At 40.5% G+C, this 16,323-nt stretch overlaps 1 protein-coding gene across 7 annotated transcripts in view; it reads left to right on the top strand.

The window, feature by feature from the left end:
* Nucleotides 1-16,323, top strand: part of robo1 (roundabout, axon guidance receptor, homolog 1 (Drosophila)) — a 310,894-nt gene that overhangs the window by 244,524 nt on the left and 50,047 nt on the right. For 5 of the 7 annotated variants that reach the window (XM_015038826.1, XM_015038820.1, XM_015038821.1 and 2 more), the window contains exons 7-16: nt 1,349-1,357; nt 2,254-2,378; nt 3,115-3,286; nt 6,982-7,187; nt 9,792-9,873; nt 9,968-10,136; nt 10,231-10,397; nt 11,017-11,138; nt 13,642-13,867; nt 14,572-14,693. In XM_015038826.1, the coding sequence (XP_014894312.1) occupies nt 1,349-1,357; nt 2,254-2,378; nt 3,115-3,286; nt 6,982-7,187; nt 9,792-9,873; nt 9,968-10,136; nt 10,231-10,397; nt 11,017-11,138; nt 13,642-13,867; nt 14,572-14,693 (1,400 nt within the window). The remainder of the gene's footprint in view (nt 1-1,348; nt 1,358-2,253; nt 2,379-3,114; nt 3,287-6,981; nt 7,188-9,791; nt 9,874-9,967; nt 10,137-10,230; nt 10,398-11,016; nt 11,139-13,641; nt 13,868-14,571; nt 14,694-16,323) is intronic. The other 2 variants (XM_015038823.1, XM_015038824.1) reach the window with 1 other exon arrangement.

Genomic DNA, 16,323 nt, shown 5'->3' on the forward strand with positions numbered 1-16,323 from the left:
TGTGTGTGTGTGTGTGTGTGTGTGTGAGAGAGGGGTGTCTCATGATGGTCCGTATCTAGGCCCACTGGCACACAGATAGACCTGAGCGTCTTGCATCAGGAGTGTTTGATGTGAGTCTTATCTGCATTTTAAAGGCCAGCTATAGGCAGCGGGAGGAGGAAGGGTCCGGCCATTATTCTGACTGCCAGCGTTTATGTTTCTGAGGAAGCCGCTGAAACAGATAGATTAGATAAGGTGAGCGATTAGCCAGAGGGAGATTTAGGACCAGCGAGTGACAGTTAACATTCACCTTGTCTTTTTATGCACCCGGTTTAAATATGCAAAGCTGTGTTTTGGGAAAAAAAAAAAAAAAACCCCAAAAAAGCCCCAAAAAAAAAAAAAAAAAAACTTTATTAGGGTTCTTCCTTTGTTAGCACCTGGGTAATCAGAAAATACATAAAAATAGTGAAGAAAATCTATTGCAAGCTGCAAAAGACTTGAGACTGAGGTGGAAATTCACCTTCCAGAAGGTTGACAAAACCTAAACATCAACTAAACATCAAGCCAGAGCTTCAGCTGACTAATTTAGATCAAAGCTTACACAGTTCTGGAAAAAATAGAGTCCACTGCACTGAACCCCACTGAAAACTTCCTGGTTATTTCACCATATATTGATTTCTGAACTCTTCCTAAATTCATACATTACTTTTGTTGTTTCTAAATGAATATGAACTTGTTTTCTTTGCATTATTTGAGGTCTGAAAGCACTGCATCTTTTTTGTTATTTTGACTATTTCTCATTTTCTACAAATAAATACTAAATTGTGGCTTAGCATTTTGGAGACGTGTTGTCAGTAGTTCATAGAATAGAAGAATAATGTTAATTTTACTCAAACTTGTACGTATAAATAGCAAAATCAGAGAAACTGATCATTCTGCAGTGGGATAGAATGGTCCAGTCAAAGTTCAAACCAAATTCAGTGGTGAATTTGTGGCAAAACTGAAAAATGTGTGGTTACAAAAATAACATTGAAAATCATTTTGTCCTGTATGAGCTTCATATTCATATTTATGGGATTTATCCAAATAAATTGTGTATTTTTGCTTCAAATTGTCCTAACTGTAAAAAAAAATTAAATGCTTTCTTGTTTGTATCCTGATAACCCAGCCTAATACTTCTGTCCCTAGGGTTTGCATGAAGGATGAAACATGTCTATTTTGTTCCCACAGGATGAAAACAACATGATTATTTATATCTTTGAACATCATGCTGTTTTTTTCCCTTATCTTTCATTTGTTGTCATTATGTTTTTATTTGGTTATTCATTCTGGCATTTTGTCTTTTGTGTTTTTTTTGTTTCCTTTTTAGTCGTGTCTGGTAAGTTGAAATGTCACCCGTCACCTTTTCACCACCTTGACAGAGACAGGAAGGTGTCACAACCCCCCCCCCATCCTTCACCCATCACCTCTCCACCCTTCAATCAGCAATCATGTTTCTGTTGTCATGGGCAACGGGGACAAAAGGACATTAGAGGGTAAAAAAAAAAAGCTCATCTTGTACCTGCAAGGTAATGCTGCATCATTTCATTCTTTTATTTTATTTTTCCCCCATTTTTAAAACCCCCATCACCAAAAAAAAAAAAAAAAAAAAAAATCATCTGGTACTTAAAGACAAATTGTGTTCATATCTTAGGTGACAATTTTGAGATTGCACTCTTGTATTTATTATTCAGTTTGTGTTTAAAAATGACAAAAAGTTGTTTTTAGGCTTTAGGACACAATCAGAGTATGTTTAGCCTATTAAACCAGTGTCACCACAGAACTGCATGGTTGTCGTTTGGCTGTAATGGCACTCTTCATTTGAGCTAGAATTTGTCATTAAGATGCATGAACACAGCATTCTGGTGAGGCCTACACCATTGGAAGTTGTCAGCATGGACAGATGGCTCAAATTTATTCCCCATTTCCATGTAAATTTTAATGCTCCATAGCTTTGCACATGCAAATGAGCAGTATGGAAGTAACTATTGTTTTTTTATATTTATATTTATTACATCTATCATGTGTGTATATTTTGGCTTTAAATACTACACTCTAATTTGCTATTGCCATGTAGACATTTGAAACCAAGCTGTAACAAATTTGAATACAGGCAAATTTCTCTTGTCTTCCATTCAAATAATATTGGATGTGTGATGGTGTTTTTTGTGCTGTAGTGATGTTGTAGTGTGTTTGCCTTAACCGGAGTTAACCATTGGCATGGCTGTCCTGCAGTGCCCCCAGCGTTTGTGGTGAGACCGAGGAATCAGGTGGTTGGAGTTGGCAGGACGGTGACGTTCCAGTGCGAGGCCACTGGGAACCCACAGCCGGCCATTTTCTGGCAGAGGGAAGGCAGTCAGGTAAAAGGAAGAGCAAAGAGTTAAATATTTCAGTTTCATTTTAAATGTTTTCAGCTATTTTTCACATTACAGCCCAAAGCTATACTGATTGTGTTGGACTTCCATTTATTTTTCACTGTCAGAGTTTAGGGGATTTTAATTTAAAAAAAAAAAGACAAAAACAAAACAAAGCAACCATTTCACAATATTAGTATGTAAAATTCATGTAAAATCCAACCAAAATACACTAAAGTTTGTGTCTGTAATGAAACTGAGACCTAGTCTACAGGTAGCCAAATATGGGGAAACAAATCCATTTTTATGTAGGTTGGCCTTTCACCCACAAACGAAACTGTTTAATATAACTAAAAGCAATTATTTCTAAAAACTCAGTAATTGCTAATTAACAGCAATTACACCAATATATCTGTCCACACAACTGAACCTTCTGGCACCATGTTTAATTCCTAACAGGAAGCTGTGGTTGTTTTGAAGCAGTCTTACTAGCTGACGGGTTGCACAGTGGATTTGTTTTTATCTGCAGGTTCATGCAGATAAAAACTTTCTGAAACCAGTCCTGTGTGTACAATACTTTTTAAATGACGTGGCCCATCAGTTATATCCGGATACCTGTGTGGAAACGTTAAAGGGTGTGAAGATTTTCTTTTTTAAAGCACTGTATGCAGGTTTGGAGGATCAATATTATGGCACATCAGTGCTGTTTTTTTCCAAAGCCTCTGTTCTGGTTTCCTTACAGAACCTCCTGTTCTCCTACCAACCACCTCAACCCTCCAGCCGGTTCTCTGTATCTCAGACCGGGGATCTGACCATCACAGACGCAGAGCGCTCCGACATGGGATACTACAGCTGCCAGGCTCTGAACATCGCTGGCAGTGTGATCACCAAGGCCCTGCTTGAGGTTACTGATGGTAGGAAACCATTTCTCTTTAAGCTACTTTCTAAACTTTTCTGTAAAATGAACCAAAATGATTAATTTTACATCTATTATTCTTTTTATCTGTCACAAATATTCAGAAGTGCAACTATTATGCAATACTATTTACTATTATACACTAATAATATAATTTACACATGTACAAATAGCTGTTGAGTACAGAAAATTCCAACTAGAAATAATTTTCCCCCATCATTTTGGCGCCCCTTTAGCGTGGCGCCCATATGCTTATAGAGGATATCCACTTTTTGTACCACTGTAAATATGAACAGAAACTATTTAGATGGACAAATTCAAACATGAACACAGATTTCTACCACTTTAGCTTCAACATCACCATTTTGTTTGACAGAACTTTGCATCATAACTTGGGGTAATCTGAGTTGAAAACACACACACATGCGCACATGCACGCACACTCGCACACACTAAAAGGAAAGTGAGCCATGGGTCTGGATGCAGCTTGAACACAAAGCAGATTTCAGATTTAGTTTATTTTTTTTCTCTGCAAATTACTACAAAACTTTGTATTTTGTGAAATCCTGAAGTGCAAATCCATACTTTTATTACCCAGCTGTGTGTGTTTTTTTTTTTTTGGCTGTTAGTGAAAAAAAAACAAGACACACACCACTGGACAGTTAGATAAAAGACCTTGTCTACACACAGCAAAACATAGCAGAGAGTTAATATCACAGAAAGAGAAGTTAATATATCGGATCTATTGGAATTTGAGATAATCTAAAGCTTGTGAGTATAACACTGTTCGTCTGTAATGTTGTGGTTGTGCTCCAAAGCGTATTACAATCCGTGTTGAGGTTTGTGAGGTTTGGTCTGGCCTGTTCCGAGTGTTCCTGTCAGGAGGTTGAGACTCTCTGGTGCCGTTGCATCCAGACCCATGGCTCACTTTCTTGCTGCTCTGGCTTCATGCTGGCTAATGTCTCCTTCAGTATTCCATGCTTGGCTTGCTTCTGTCTAACATCAGGAGACTGCGGCCATGCGGTGAGGCCTGGGCCGGCCCCTCTAATTACGCAGCTTAGCCAATCGCCGCCGGCTGCGTGGACGAGCCGGTCCCACAGATATCTGGGCAGCCACCACTCCATCTACGACACACCTAGATTCATCCCCTCATTTACCAGAATGTCCCTCCTCATTAAAGGCCTACAATGGAATGCTCTATCTCCCTGGCTGCTCTCCTGTTTCTCATTCTGTCCTGCTCTCTGGATAATAATAACAGTTATTAAAGTGAGCGGGCCACTCTGAGGCCAACACTTCTCCGCAGGCAGATCTGGTAATAACAGGTCATGCTGACAATGTTTTAGTAATTGTACCATCCCCTTTACACAAAAGCGGAGACAAAGCAGCTGCAGATTACACCGCAACACATTTCCAAAGATCTATGCACACATAAATACATCATTATATGTTGCTTTACTGTGTTTGCTATTAATTTAAGCTTCCCTCTGTGAATGTAATTTGCAAGTAAATCAGAGGAGTAGACAGCAACGGTCATCAGTAGGGCTATGAATATTAATAATGACAAGAGAGACGGAGGCAACACTATGTGGAAACGTGATGAATTGCAAACGGCACAGAGCAAATACAGTGAATGAAATTTATTAAAGTTCCTCCTTTGCGTCTTGTCTTTTCTGCGGACGGAAGGATGCCAACTACCAAGATGTGACAGATTTTATCCTGTAGCTGCGTCTGTACGCTTTTTACAGTCATTCAAACAGTTATTTCTCACTTTAAACTATAAATGAACTATGTACAGATTAAAATATAAGTATATGTTTTTGCTTCAGTTTCACTTCCCAAACCCAGGGAAGATTACTGCCAAAGTGATATTGTCAAGAAATCACTAAAATAGAACCTGTCTGACAACTTGAAATAGATTTAAAGGCAAACACAACATCCCTGATCTCAAAATTTTAAAAAGACATCAAAACAGATGACAAGGTATGAACATTTATCTAGAAAGACTTACAAAGGCTTTATTCAAAGGCTTTGTTCTAAGCTTTGCTTCGTTCAGAGGGTCTGGACCCTTGGTTATTGAAAAACGATTGCTTACTGGAGGCGTTAAATTTTAGCTAATTATCATTTCTCGGATTTAATGCACCGGTTCAAGCTTGCCAGAAATTGTGTGCACTGTAAATAACCATCCTCCACCATAATATGAGAAGTGCTGAGTTGAATGAGGTGGCTCATGATGTTAGTTCAATATTTGGAAACGTTGCCAACATGGACTGAACGGTTTCGCTCACTTCCTCCACTGCCGTTGCCAAACTACAGGCAGACTGCAATCCTAAAACAGCCCAGAAAATCAAAGTCCTCATTGACTACTTGCCCTCCTGTTTGCTGATTGGCCTGGCTGAAATTTTATTGGAAGAATTTAGCTCAATGGGAGAAATTCCAGATGGAGCACTGAAGGGAGATGAGAATCAAGTGGAATTGCATAAGAAGGCAATGACCTTCCTTTCAACCAGAAAAACATAAGGAATGTCTGGTTACATCAGTCTCTCAGCATAAACCCTAAACCACAAAATTAAGACGAACCATGAATGCCCCCTTAAAAATAAACCAAACAATAAGACAAACCCTCCAGTTATTTCATCCGTTTTGAACTGTTTAAAACACTCAAATGTGGCAGAAATAACCAATTCTAATGAATTAAATGTTTCTAAGTGCTCAAGTAGATGGGAACCTGAGCAAAAAGAGAGGCAGAACCACTTCAAGAAACAAGTAGAGAAGTCTCGATGACTCCTACTGAAGCGTTTGGTAACGTTCCGGATGACACCAGTGAATTATGAATAATTCTGTTGGGAAGAGCGGACCTGAATTCCTCCATGGTGATGTAAAAGACTCATTGCCTGTTACTGTAAGCACTTGATGGCAGTAGTTGCTGCCAAGGGTGGCATAGCCAGCTATTATGTTTAAGGGATGATTATGTTTTCACATAAGGCCTGAATGGTTTGAATAGATTTTCCTTTCCCTGGTTAAAGACATGAATAAAAGAAACAGCATCTTTTATTCATCTATTTACTGAGGTGATCTGAATTTGGTTGAGGATTAGAAAAGTTGAATCGTAACAAGCAGGCCAAAAGAGAGGAAGTTGATCAGGGGCATAGACTTTTTTTTTTTTTACATCTACCTACCTACTTTTTATTTACATGATTTCTGTGCTCAGAAATCATGTAAGTAAGCTGGAAAGAGTCTCAGCACCATTGCTTTAATAAGTTTATGTGTTCTGATTAGTTTTTAAGCCTTTTTTTGTTTCTTTGTTGTGACCCAGGGGAGGGGGCTTATGCTCTGATGCATACCGCTAGGCTCCTGATTGAAAAGGAAACAAAGCTTTTCATTTTAATTCTCAGCAATTATTTGGCCAGCATCAACGTCTGCTGCTGAATGATAAAAAATAAATAAATAAAAAAAATTGCTTCCAGTTCTTAAAAATCGAACTTAATTCCTTTCCTATGATCCCCACTGTTTTCCTATTCTTGTGTCGCTGCTCTCTGTTTGTTCAGGTCCCACTCTCCTATACTTTTCGTGTTTGCTTTTCCCCCCAGCTGGATATAATTGACTGAATCCCAGTTTCCTTTCACCTGGCCACACCATATTAGCAGCTTCCACGGCTTCTCGTAATTGCCCGTTTTCCTTCCTCTGTTCCCCCAGTTGTGTCAGACCGCCCGCCACCAGTTATACGACAGGGGCCCACCAATCAAACGGTGGCTGTGGACGGAACCGTGGTCCTGAGCTGTGTGACATCTGGTAACCCTATACCCACCATCCTGTGGAGGAAGGACGGCGTTTTAGTGTCCACACATGACTCGAGAGTCAAACAGCTGGACACGGGCGCGCTACAAATACGATACGCAAAGGTAAGGCAGCTGGTTCCAGGTGACAATTGGGATTTTATGTGCGTCTGAAGTGGAAGAAAAATGGTACCTTGTTTTCCAAAATTCTATGCGGCATTCCCATCACCACTCCCTGAGCCGTTACTTTATAGAACCAGTTTTTGTGGAAAGCTGTTAATCTTATGGTGTATATCACTATCTGCTTTGCAACAAAAGATTGTATCGCAAAAATTGTATCACGTTAAAAGACAATTAATTGACTAAAATTAACACATCCCGAGTCCGAGCCCCAAAATAAAAGACTTTTTCCTTTTGGAGTATAAGACGTAGCTTTACCCTACTTGGTTTTTCTATTAGATTCAAAGTTCCATTCCAGGAGGTTTTAAAGTTGTCCATGCTCTCCCCATAATGAGCTTGGCAAACCCCTGCTGGTTGGTAAATAAAGCATGTGTTTCTGCCAGCCCCTGGCTCTCAGCGGGCTGTCAGTCAGTTGTCGAGGGTTTGAAACGGAGCCTGTGAAGGTGAACACCGTGCAGCTCCTGTCAGTCAACCAGCAGCAGCAGCGGGTTCTGTGTGTGTCATCCTGCATGTGTCCGTATGCTCGGGCTCCACGGCAAAACCCGTGACGCCAAGCGCTCTTGGGCAGAGAGACGAGTAGAGGGGGTTGCCGACGTTTCTTCCAGATTGAGGCGTCAGCAGGTCAGGGTTCATGTCAGTTTGCCGTGTTCTGATGAATGCTGGCGTGTCTCGCTGTGACAAGATTGCGGTGTGATTGGGATGCCATTGCGAGGCAGGCAGGAGGCAATGCGTCTGAGCTGAGGCAGAGGAAAAACTCTGCAGGCACTTCACATTAATGAACTTGTCATATCTCCCAGACAACGTTTTAACGAAGATGTTTTTGACATGTTGGGGTAATTTATTTTCTTAATATGGTTTTGTGAATGTTGTGATCAAATTTTAATAGATTTCCTTCCTGGCAAACCAAAAAATACACACCTCGGGGACATTTAGGAGGGGACATGATTATATTTTGTTATTCAAACAATTTATCTCTGTTTTCCGCAGTTTTGTTTTGCTCAGCGCAGTAGCCTTTAGCAGATTATAAATCACCGACAAAGCAGAGCAGACTTATTTGTCTTGGAGGCTTTCCCCTCAGTTAACAGAGTAGACTTCTTGAAAATGCATCAGTATGAAAAACATGATTTTCACTTTGGTAAATAATATCTGCTTTTGTTTGCCTTATTAGGTTTTCAGCAGAATGGATATACTAGTATATTAGCAATAGCACATTTAGAAACAAATTCAGGGAAAGACCACAACCACCAAACCTCAAATCAGGCATGAACTGGAAACCACTGGAACTCCAAATCAACTCTAATCAACCAACCATCAATCTAATGTAGACAAGCCAATTCATTTTGAAAGAAAAGCTTATGGTCAGATGAGAACCATCAATTAGCATGTTTGGAGGCAAAACCTACCAGATGTATATCTAATTTGGCTACACAAAGTGGCACAAATTAGATTTTTTTAGGGGGTGAAAAGATTGAAATTGGGTCAATCAGTCAAAAATGAAAAAGCTGTATATGGGCAAAAAACACAATTGGATCTGGGTCGTGTTTGCCTGCAATCACATTTGGCTTTGGCACTGGGAAACAGCCTACCACAAAGCTTCTGGATTCACCTTCCCAGATCAAGTATTGAAAATTCATGGACAACGTTTAAAATGTGGGTTTGATGAAAGAAATCAGCAAATTAAATGAACATAACCACAAATATCAACCCAGAACTTTGCCACAAGCTTTTGGGTGGCTATGAGGGAATTAAATTATTATTGAAAATGTCCATTTATTTCAAGAACTTTATCACCAAGTGAAACACATTGAATTACACACTGTGAAAGTTTGAAAGCCTTCTCTTTCTTTTCTATTAAATAACAATTTTCTGCTTACAGGTGAAACATATTTAAAATTAGAATATTACATCAGACCAATAATATATATAATATGATTCACTGTGGAGTAAAAAAAAACACACATTGAACGTAAACTTGTTGTGCAGATTCCTATTTTTAAAATTATATTATGAAAACACATGCCAATTTATAAATCAACAGACATTGAGGCTGGTGATGCACTTAAATGAAATTCAGACTGGATATGTAGTTTTCAATTAAAATGTAAATAAACTTTATTACTAATACTTTCATGGTGCACATTAGTTCAGAAAGTATCAGCTTTTAGGCTTAACTTCTAATCATCCATGTGATCAGGATAAAACCACAGCACTAATTGTCACCACATCAGTTGTTCAGATCAGCAGTGGGTTTTAGTTCTTAGAACAAAGTGGTGTGATGGAGAAAAAGCCTCTCATTAGTATGTAATTCTGTGAATATCTTTTCCATTTGACTAAGTGTTTTGCCGTTTGACTCATCCAGCTGCCTTCCCCCAGTTTGGCCTTAAAAGAGACGACACCAAGATCATCAGGCAGTGGCAGCTGCCTGCGGCAGATTTTATTTAGATAGTTATAAGTAGAACAGTGAAAGTTGGTGTGAAGAGGGTAGTGACGATTGGACTCATTTAAATAATTTGCATCTAACCAAATATCCTTCCCCCTCTCCTCTTCCAGCTTGGTGACACCGGTACCTACACCTGCATCGCCTCCACTCCCAGTGGAGAGGCTTCATGGAAAGCCTATTTGGAAGTTCAAGGTAAAAAAAAATCATGATGATGAGAAAGTATCTTGTGTTTTAACATCATCTGAAGTTATGTACATGCTTCCTTTCATTTCTGTTCTGCACTCAGAATTTGGATCCCCCGTCCAGCCAAACAGACCAACTGACCCAAACCTGATACCTAGCGCTCCGTCAAAACCCGAGGTCACAGACGTTTCCCGGACCTCCATCACCTTATCCTGGAAACCCAACCTCAATTCTGGAGCCACACCCACTTCCTACATCATAGAGGCCTTCAGGTGAAGATCATCAGCCATTTTACACGCAAACCGATTCTGTGGGACTTTTATTGAATCTTGTTTGATTGAAATGACGTCCCTTGTGTGTTGACAGCCATGCATCCGGCAGCAGCTGGCAGACGTTGGCAGAGCATGTGAAAACAGAGTCGTTTGTGCTGAAGGGCCTGAAGCCCAGCGCAGTCTACCTCTTCCTAGTGCGAGCGGCCAATGCCTACGGACTCAGTGATCCCAGTTCCATCTCAGACGCAGTGAAAACACAAGGTGAGAACCTCCTTCTTCCTACACAGAATCACAATTGGGTCTTTTTGGCAAAGTTTGTGTACACAAACAAGGAATTTGACTTTGATTTTATGCCATCACACCGTTTAGATATTGAGAATAATAATATAAATCAGTGTTTCCACCAGAACACTTGCTAAGCCCTAGGGGCACGAGGGCAGTCATCCAGTGGCCCCCCATGTTCTTGAGTTGAAAGAAATGTTTAGGCTCTGTGTCCCCATGGCATCTTCGGAGACCAGAAACAATCATTTTTGAAACCGGGTTCCAGAGTGCATAGATTTCAGAACGCCAGTCTCATGTTTCCGTGTGGCCATTGCAGCAGCTATTTTTAAACAATGACCTCAAAGCTCCATTTCTCTCACAAATCCTAAACATGGCGCCATTTTGTATTTTTGTGTCATTCTCTTGCAGTGTTGCAGTCCCACCGATTGGTCCAGCATAACCCACTACATTACTTTTTGTGGTGCTGCTGCGACCTATCTTGTGGATGCAGAATTTTTCATTATTATACCATGCCTGACTGGTTGTGCTTCACTCTTTGTCTGTAAATCTGACCATAATTTTCAGCTAATTTGACTTCCATTGTGCTTTTCCCACACAGACATCCCTCCCACCAGTCAAGGCGTGGACCATCGACAGATCCAAAGAGAACTTGCAGATGTGGTCATCCACCTTCACAACCCCACCATCCTCTCGTCGTCGTCCGTCAGGGTGCAGTGGACAGTGAGTGGCGTCTTTCCACAGTAAAACTTTCACCAGCAGCTGTTTTTTTCCTCGAACATTTGCTACCAGAATGGATTTGACATCTGGTCTCCTACGGCTCCCAGGTGATCCTGATATACTCACTTTGTCAAGCATCTTAGCTGACCTAATCTTACGAGTTCAGCTAAGAGCTTTTGTAGAAGACGAACTGCAGAAAGCATTTTGCAAAAGATCCCTGTGTTCATCTGGCGTCTGCCTGAAGAAGAATCTGCAGCATTTTTTTCCCCTCACTCCAGCTACACTAAACCTCCGAGCTCAGTTGTCTTGTAGCACAGAGCAGCAGTGGTGTAGCGTGCCAGTCTGTGCCCGGTCAGATTGGAAACATTTGACTGTTAAAACAATACGACTAAGAGGGAAGAGATGGCAGGCCCATGCCTTTAGGTGGAAATGGCTCCCAGATGTGGAACCGGATAGGCAGTGAACTACAGCTGGGAGCTTTTGGTGGCGTTTCTGCACCGCTACAAAACTGAATATGAGGTACTAATGGGTTTCTGTTACCGATCACATGCACAATATCACGAAACCTCCCCAGAGTAGACATTAATCTGCTGGATGAGTCGCTTAATGGTCAAAACGCTCCTCTCTTTTGACAAAAAAAAGGCCACCCCCGCTTCCCTGTGTTCCCAGGTGTTATGAAGTGCCACTGTGAGTGATGAACACAGCTGAGGAAAACGTGAAAATGACTCTGACATGTCAAGACTGATTTAAAACATCACTACCTCTGGTTACTTTGTCTCTCTGGAATGTTCCAGAGAAACGCGTGTCACGAGGAGGCCTGACGTTGTCGTTAAGTGACACGATTTCCCTTTGCTTTGCAGTGATACGTTTATTCCTGTTGGGCAATTTCTTGGTTTTTACATTTTCCTTTGCTGCAGTTTTCCGGCTAATGGAGACCACCTGAGCTAGCTGCATATTTTTTTTTTTCATACAGGAGGGATAAAGACATCAGTAAAATCTTTACAAGCTTCCCTTCCAAAAAGACCCTTAGGGACATTATTGCTCCAGTTAGTGGTTTGTTTTCATAAATTCTGCTGTGAAAATTTATTACATATTGATTACAGTAACAAAACAATCTGGCCTAATTTAGCTTTTATGCTTTTTTATGTTGTGGCGGATGCAGCTGAATATTTTGCAGCGTCAACACCTCGTGTTCCCTGGACGGATTCTCCCCCAGTGTTTGACTTCAGCAGGCATTAGAGAGCAGGACAGGATGAGACACGCTGCTTTGAGAGCCTGGGCTCTATTTAACCAGCTCCAGACTTGAAGGAACCTTTGGCCAATGACCTCATTGTGCGGTTTGCACAAATCACTGCTGCTCCAAATGGCGCATAGACACAGTCAAAAAAGAGGAATCTGGATAAACAGATGGGTGATGTGAGGAACCAGTATCCCAGTTCATCCTCTGCCTGGTCTATAGTTGCACAGATTGATATTTATTCTACGACGCCATTTTTTAAATTCTGGCATAGTTCTAACGCTAAACTTTCCCACAATTTGCAGCAGTTTTATGCAACAGACGAACAAAAGTTATGTGTTTATGTTAAGTGGAACAGAAGATTTTGAGTTTGATTTATTTTTTTATTTTGCAAATGGAAATGTGTAACGATTGGGCGTTCATATGGATTCAGCAGGAGTCAATAGTCATTGACTCACATGGGTTATAAAACTTAATGCTGTTGGAATCAAAGCTGCAGGTGGAAACGACCCGAAAAATAGAATAATTCAATAAATGAGCCACAAACATGGCTCATTTATGGCACACCACAGTGTGTATTGACTGAGTTATTCTAACTTTCACATACAGAGAGATGACACCTAGGTCAAAACAACAGTAACTACTCTAAACCACCGGCAGTAACAAATAACAGATGAAAAATAAACAAATTTACTGTAAGATTTCTGTATGACTTCTTTTCCAAAACCCAATAATAAGCTCGGTCAGTAGAAGGATTGTGTGATTAATTGATTTTATTCAGTGTAGAATTTAACAGGGCTCTTCATAATGTTAATATTAGGGATACACCGGCATGAAAATTTGGGGCTACCGTATATAAATATCTGATATTAATGTTACTGTTATGCCTGATAACTGATACCGATCCTGCACTACATAACTATCACTGTCTGTCACATGACCAACCCCAAGAAACAAAACGGCAACTAGGTGAAATAAATATAGTTGGACTGGTTCTATTTGACAGATACCGATATGTTAAGAAAGGACTAATATCGGTCAACACAGACCGATGTTAGTCATAATGAATGCCTGATTCCAAAGGCATTTGATGATGCTAAATTTCAAATTTATGCAGGTCAAAACATTTCAGGTTTTTATTCACGAGAAATATACAAACCATGTATCATTTTTCCCTCCACCTCACAATAATACACTGCTTTGTGCTGGTCTACAATTTGACAAAAATCAACCTGTGCAAACAGCTCCATCTTGGTTTCCTTCTCTCAGGTGGAGCAACAGTCCCAGTACGTCCAGGGCTACAAGGTGATGTACAGGCCAGAGGGCCAGCAGAGGAGCGAATGGGCCGTGTTTGAGGTCCGGACCCCCGGAGAGGACAGCGTCATCGTGACACAGCTGCGGAAGGGCGTCACGTACGAATTCAAAGTCCGCCCCTTCTTCAACGAGTTCCAGGGAACAGACAGCGACGTTAAAGCTGGCAAGACCCTGGACGAAGGTGGGGGGGGGGATATCTTCATGCCAATGTTTTTATGGTTTTTTTCCCTCTATATCTACACCGTTTCATACGAACAGCTTGCATGTTTGAAAGCATATCGCATCTGTTCAGCCAGGCAGTGAGTGGTGGCAGCTCCCCCCCCATAGCCCCACAAAACCCCCTTCATGCATGCATGTGTTGTACTAATTTTTCATTGGGTGTGGTTGAAGCAGTCCCTTGAGGTTTTGGTTAAAACCCAACTGCAAATTTTCATACGTCGCTAACATTTCAAGAGAAGCGGGAGTGCGGAAGTGTTTTGTAGAATGCGTGTGTGTGTTGCATGAGTGGGCGTGTTTTGATCTTTTTCTGCTTTTTCAGTCTTTGTTCTGGCTTTTGTTGATAATTGTGTTTGGAGCTGTAAGCCTCATTTCTTTTTCTCCACACAAGCAGGAAAAAAACTCGGTTCTGTATTTTAAGTTTAATATTTTGTTTGACCACAAATTTCATTCATACACCACAATTTAGTCCATCATCATTATCATCATCACCCCCTGTTTGTTTGGAGTAAAAAATTCTGGGCACACGTTTTTAGATAAAGCATTGTAATTTTTCTGATTAGTCATTTCAGAAGTAAATCCTGAAAACTGAACAGCATGTGTGAGTAAGTGCATTCAAAAGAACTATGTACACATGTTATTTTTTCTTCTTTTGTGTTTCTCCAAAAGCTCCCAGCGCGCCCCCTCGTAAGGTAACAGTGACGGAGAGCGGGAGCAACGGGACTGCTGTTGTCGTCTCCTGGCAACCCCCTCCAGAAGAGGAGCAGAATGGGGTTGTGCAGGAATACAAGGTAACACACACACGCATGCACGCACACAAACACACACACGCGCACACACACGCACACACACACGCAGACATTCACTCAAATAAATGCAGCAAGCATTTCTCAGGTCTGAGCAAATTGGACTTGTTCTGCTGAAACATAATAGAGATGCAGACATGGCTGCAGACTGAGCAGACAAAAAAGAAAGGTAATGTAATTCCTTCTGGAGGTATACCTTTGTGCTCCCATCAGGGCCTCTTCTCTGTGTGCTGAAAGAGTAGAAAAAAGTATGAAATTCAACTCTGGGGAGTGGATGGCAATGCTTTGGAAACAGTGCCATCTGGTGGAGGTTGGAGAATCTTACAGTTTGTTGCGTTTCAAGTGGTGGAATTTAGGGAAAATCTGTCATTTCCATCACAATAATAATGTTTTTCTGTTCACATTGAGCTCCCCTTCAGGAGAAAAGTTTTATCTGTTTTTTATTTATTTTTGTGGGGGTAGAAGGGGTGCAGGGATGGGGGTAAGCTATTATTTTTCAAAATTAAAAGCAAATCTTTTAGGAATAAAATAGTAAAACTAAACTCAATAACTCTGAACAACATTTAATTGTTCAAAAAATGTAACCCAATCAATAAGTGAAGTTAAAATATGCACATAAATAAGTAAAAAATGCACATTTGTCTAAAATAAACAACGCTATATATTAGTTATTAATCTAGCTTTGTTTTGTTCTGCTTCCAGACACCGCAGTGAAGGCCAACTCGTCTTTTTTTAGCCACTTACTACAATTTAAATCCCAATGTCTGCACTTTTCTCTTCTTCTGTTCCTGGTTGCTTTATGTAGGTCAGGGATGTCAAACACATTTCTATTTGGAGCAACAAGAAAATTCACAGTTCTTTTATACAATAAAAGCATAATAACCAGTTATGAAGCAGCAACAAATTACATTTTGTCAAATGTCATCAACTTAATATACATCAGCTATCCAACTGTACAGCTTGGATTTTATCCTTGATTTAACAGAACTCAGTGTTTCAGTTGTTTTGCAGTTTTATGGAAGTTTGTTCCAGATTTGTGGTGCATAGAAGTTGAATGCTGCTTGGTTCTGGTTCTGTGGATGTAGAGCAGATCCAGAACCAACAGACCTGAGTGGTCTGGAAGGTTGATACAATTTATAATAATAATATCAGTATTGGGATATTGCACCGCTTCTTTCAGAGAGTTTAACATAACTATAAAAGTATAAAAAAAGAAAAACAAAGTGAATACAAAACAAAACACACGCAGTTGGTAAACATTTAAGAACATGGCCACTAAATTTTAGCACTCTGATATGAACATGTAGGATATTTAATATTTTTGAAGTTATAACATTTAACATCTGTTTAACAACTCTAGGAACTTGTATGTTATGCAGTGGAACTCCCTTTTTTATTGGAAAACCCTTTTGGGTCCCCAGGCACACTTGGGAATAAAACGTTCAGTTTAATTTTCCAGGTAATTTTTTTTTTATTATCAACTTTGGAGTAATTTCATGCTTTTTAAATCCAGCTCCATACCCCTCACTCTCCTCACACACACACACAACCCCCCACCCCCCCCCCCCCCCCCCCCCCCACCCACCCCCCCCCCCACAACCACACCGCAGCACCG

The sequence above is a fragment of the Poecilia latipinna genome, unplaced genomic scaffold (genome assembly GCF_001443285.1).
Source record: "Poecilia latipinna isolate Pla-1442-1.1 unplaced genomic scaffold, P_latipinna-1.0 Scaffold454, whole genome shotgun sequence".
NCBI lineage: Eukaryota > Metazoa > Chordata > Actinopteri > Cyprinodontiformes > Poeciliidae > Poecilia > Poecilia latipinna.